Source organism: Lipotes vexillifer, unplaced genomic scaffold (assembly GCF_000442215.2).
Source record: "Lipotes vexillifer unplaced genomic scaffold, Lipotes_vexillifer_v1.1 scaffold125, whole genome shotgun sequence".
NCBI lineage: Eukaryota > Metazoa > Chordata > Mammalia > Artiodactyla > Lipotidae > Lipotes > Lipotes vexillifer.
The window spans coordinates 909,566-912,924 of record NW_006785403.1 but is presented as its reverse complement, the minus strand read 5'-3'; the positions used below and the strand labels follow the sequence as shown (position 1 = coordinate 912,924).

The window sequence follows — 3,359 nt, the reverse complement described above, 5'->3', positions numbered from 1 at the left end:
TTTGGGGGGGGGGGGGGCAGGGAGGGTTTTTGGACAGATAAAACAGCAATGCAGTCTTCCAAGTGCCCATAACTGAGAACTATCCTGTTTCACATGGCATGCACTCAGTTCTCTTATGTAATATGCCACAGTATGCTTATCCAAATAAAACGATGTGTGTAATCTCTGTTTTTGCAGATATTCCATTGACAGAAGCAGTGACCCTGGAAGGTTCTTCTATGTTGACATTACAACAGGTGCCCTAATGACTGCAAGACCCCTTGACCGAGAAGAGTTTTCTTGGCATAATATCACTGTCCTTGCTATGGAAATGAGTAAGTAAAACAAAAAAACTGCTCTCCATATACTGACAAAACAGAAGCACTGGAGAAACTGTAAGTTTCTAGAGCTTGTTGAAACAAAAATTATCTTCTTTATGGAAAGGAATGGAAATCTTGGTTTATGCAAGTCAATGAATGTATTTAGTTCAAATACTTATTGAGGATCTTCTATATACGTAATCCTGTGCTAGAGATAAAAACACACAAATAAAACATGCAAAAGCAGCACAAAAAATAGCATCCTTAAATCAAAGATCTAGACCTCTATATGAAGAAAAGGGAAAACTCCTGAGAACTCTAAGAGGCTTTCAATCTTTAATAAGATTAGGAATGCACAAATAGTACAAAATATTATTATTGGATGAAAGGAAACATTTATAACATATCACCCTTATTACACACATACATATACACATACATGCATTTAAGAATTTCAGACATCTTACAACAAAAGACATATTAATATAAACTTAAAAATAAAATTGAAAACTAACAAAAACTAAATTAACGTATTTATTATAATCTCAACACAAATTAGATTATATACTACTACACTGCATATTTTTCATAACACCTAGTGATGAGAAAGATTAAGGGAAATGACAAATACTAACATATTGGCAGAAGTATGTACTGCCATTCATGAGAGCAATTTGGTAACTAATCTTTGTATTAAGATCCCCCAATATATTCATACTCTTTTTCTCAAGAATTCTCCTTTAATAATTATCTTAAGGAAATAATCATAAATATTAACAAAGATTTACGTACCCAAATGTCCACTGCATTGTTATTTTAAAATAGGGGGGAATTACCTAAATGTCTAATAATAGGAGTTTGATTAAATAAATTATGGTACAGCCACACAGTAAAATGAGACTATCATGTTGATATTAATATCCATGCTTTCAAAGTATATTTCAATGACACAGGATAATCTTGCCCTAAAATATTAAAGCTCTAAATTCAACTTTTTTTTTAAATTTCAGTGTGTGTGTGTGTGTGTGTGTATTGGAAAGTTTGGACACATGTAATATAATACATAACGTATAACAGAGCTCTCTGGTGGTAGGACTATGGATCACATTTATTCTTATGTTTTTCTGAATTTTTCATTATTCCTTGTATAAACAAGCAACACCAAGTTACAATGAAAAAAATGTAAATATGGCAGCACTTTTGGTAACCAAGCAACAGAAATATTCAGGGGAAAAATACAGCATAGACATTCTTGAGAGAGAAGAAAAAAAATGAACCAAAAGAACAGGGCATTCTGATGTTTAATGCAATTATTTACTAAGCATAATTTCTGTGTCTTATGATTTCTATTTTGTCTTCTTGGGATGGTGGCCAAAACAGAAAAAGGCAGGAGGGGCACTAGTGGGGCTGTGAAATTATCTTTGTGTGTTAACGCCAAGCAAAAGACAGACCAAAAAGACATACTTCCCCATGTGACTACGATTAACTTCTCCTACCCCAGCCAAAGATACAGATTTGGTGTGTCCTATAATATCTCCCTTAGTCCATAGGTGGAAATAAATGTGCAGTGTTATCTGTAATCCCATGAATAACTTGAAACCTTCTGAAACAGTAATTCAAAGAACTGATTACAGGTTTTCCCACTATCCAAAAGTAAAGTGTTCCTATGAAACCTTTTGTAAGCCAAAATGTTGTAAAACGAAGATGCAATTACATTAGGACACATCTTGCTAACGGATGAGCAAAATAAAAAGCACAAATGCTCACAGACACAGTTCAAAGATATGGCAGCTGGATGCCGAGTATAGTTCCTGGGGAAAGAGCTTGTTGGTGCCACTCTCACAGCTCAGGGTGCGACCTGCCTTCAATTCTAGAATCTGAAGCATGAGCCAAGTGAGAGATTCAAAACCTCTTTTTAAGATTCATTTTGTGATACCTGCTCCCCCCGAGTCTCATCCCTCCCCTCAACCTCCTGATATCACACACTCTCCAACACAAAACTCGTCCTGCCCATGCTTATGTTCTGGCCACACTCTTAATAGGCAACCCCTGCATCCTTGTGTTGCTATTTCCATGTACTTTATCCACTCCTTTAAAAACCAGAATGAGAAGGTAAATAACTATTCCAACAAAGAGCTGCTTTCTTGCATTTCTGAACCCTCCTCACCTTTGGTTTTTGTTTGTTTTGTGTGTGCTTTTAGACAATCCTTCCCAGGTTGGAAGCGTTCCTGTCACAATCAAAGTCTTAGATGTGAATGACAATGCTCCAAAGTTCCCCAGATTCTATGAAGCTTCTGTCTGTGAGAATGCCAAAGCAGGGCAGGTAAGGCAGCCTGTGAGGGTGCACCTTGGTTAACCCCCAACATGTGGAAACGACTGTTTCAGATAACCAGATCTGTCATCAAAGAAATTTAAGACTCCGGAAACTAAGTTTACAAAAGAGAGTCCCCAACTTCTGTATATCATGTTGCAACAGTTTATTTGTTAAGACAACTATTTCGAGCCTCCATTACATTTTATAATCTAAACAAGGTTGTGAATCAAGGTGGCTTACTCACCTGTGAAGCCAGGTAGTTACCCATCTTGTAACTGAACTGTATGGAACCAATTGCAGTAACATGTGCTCTGGGTCCTGGAAATGAGGGACCATGGAGATGAATATCGGGAGAAAAAAGGAGAGTCTTTTTCTCATTTTAGTGGTCATCCTTGAAAGTGTTTGTAGTAAGGAAAGTCTAGTTTTTATATCTTCCTACCTCCCTTCCTTCTGGCAGCAAGTTTACAGACTGCCTGCCCTATTCTAAGAACACTTCGTTACCTAGAATTACCTAGGTAATTCTACTCTCCCCTCCCTCAATTAAAACATCCATTTTGGGCTTCCCTGGTGGCGCAGTGGTTGAGAGTCCACCTGCCGATGCAGGGGACATGAGTTCGTACCCCGGTCCGGGAAGATCCCACATGCCGTGGAGCGGCTGGGCCCGTGAGCCATGGCTGCTGAGCCTGTGCGTCTGGAGCCTGTGCTCCGCAACGGAAGAGGCCACAACAGTGAGAGGCCCTCGTACC

General features: G+C 38.3%; 1 protein-coding gene across 1 annotated transcript in view; it reads left to right on the top strand.

The window, feature by feature from the left end:
* The first annotated feature begins 180 nt into the window (after positions 1-180).
* Positions 181-3,359, top strand: part of LOC103084051 (cadherin-20) — an 18,368-nt gene continuing 15,189 nt past the window's right edge. The window contains exons 1-2 of the mRNA XM_007457532.1: positions 181-314; positions 2,501-2,622. Coding sequence (XP_007457594.1) covers positions 245-314; positions 2,501-2,622 — 192 coding nt within the window. The 5' untranslated portion in view covers positions 181-244. The remainder of the gene's footprint in view (positions 315-2,500; positions 2,623-3,359) is intronic.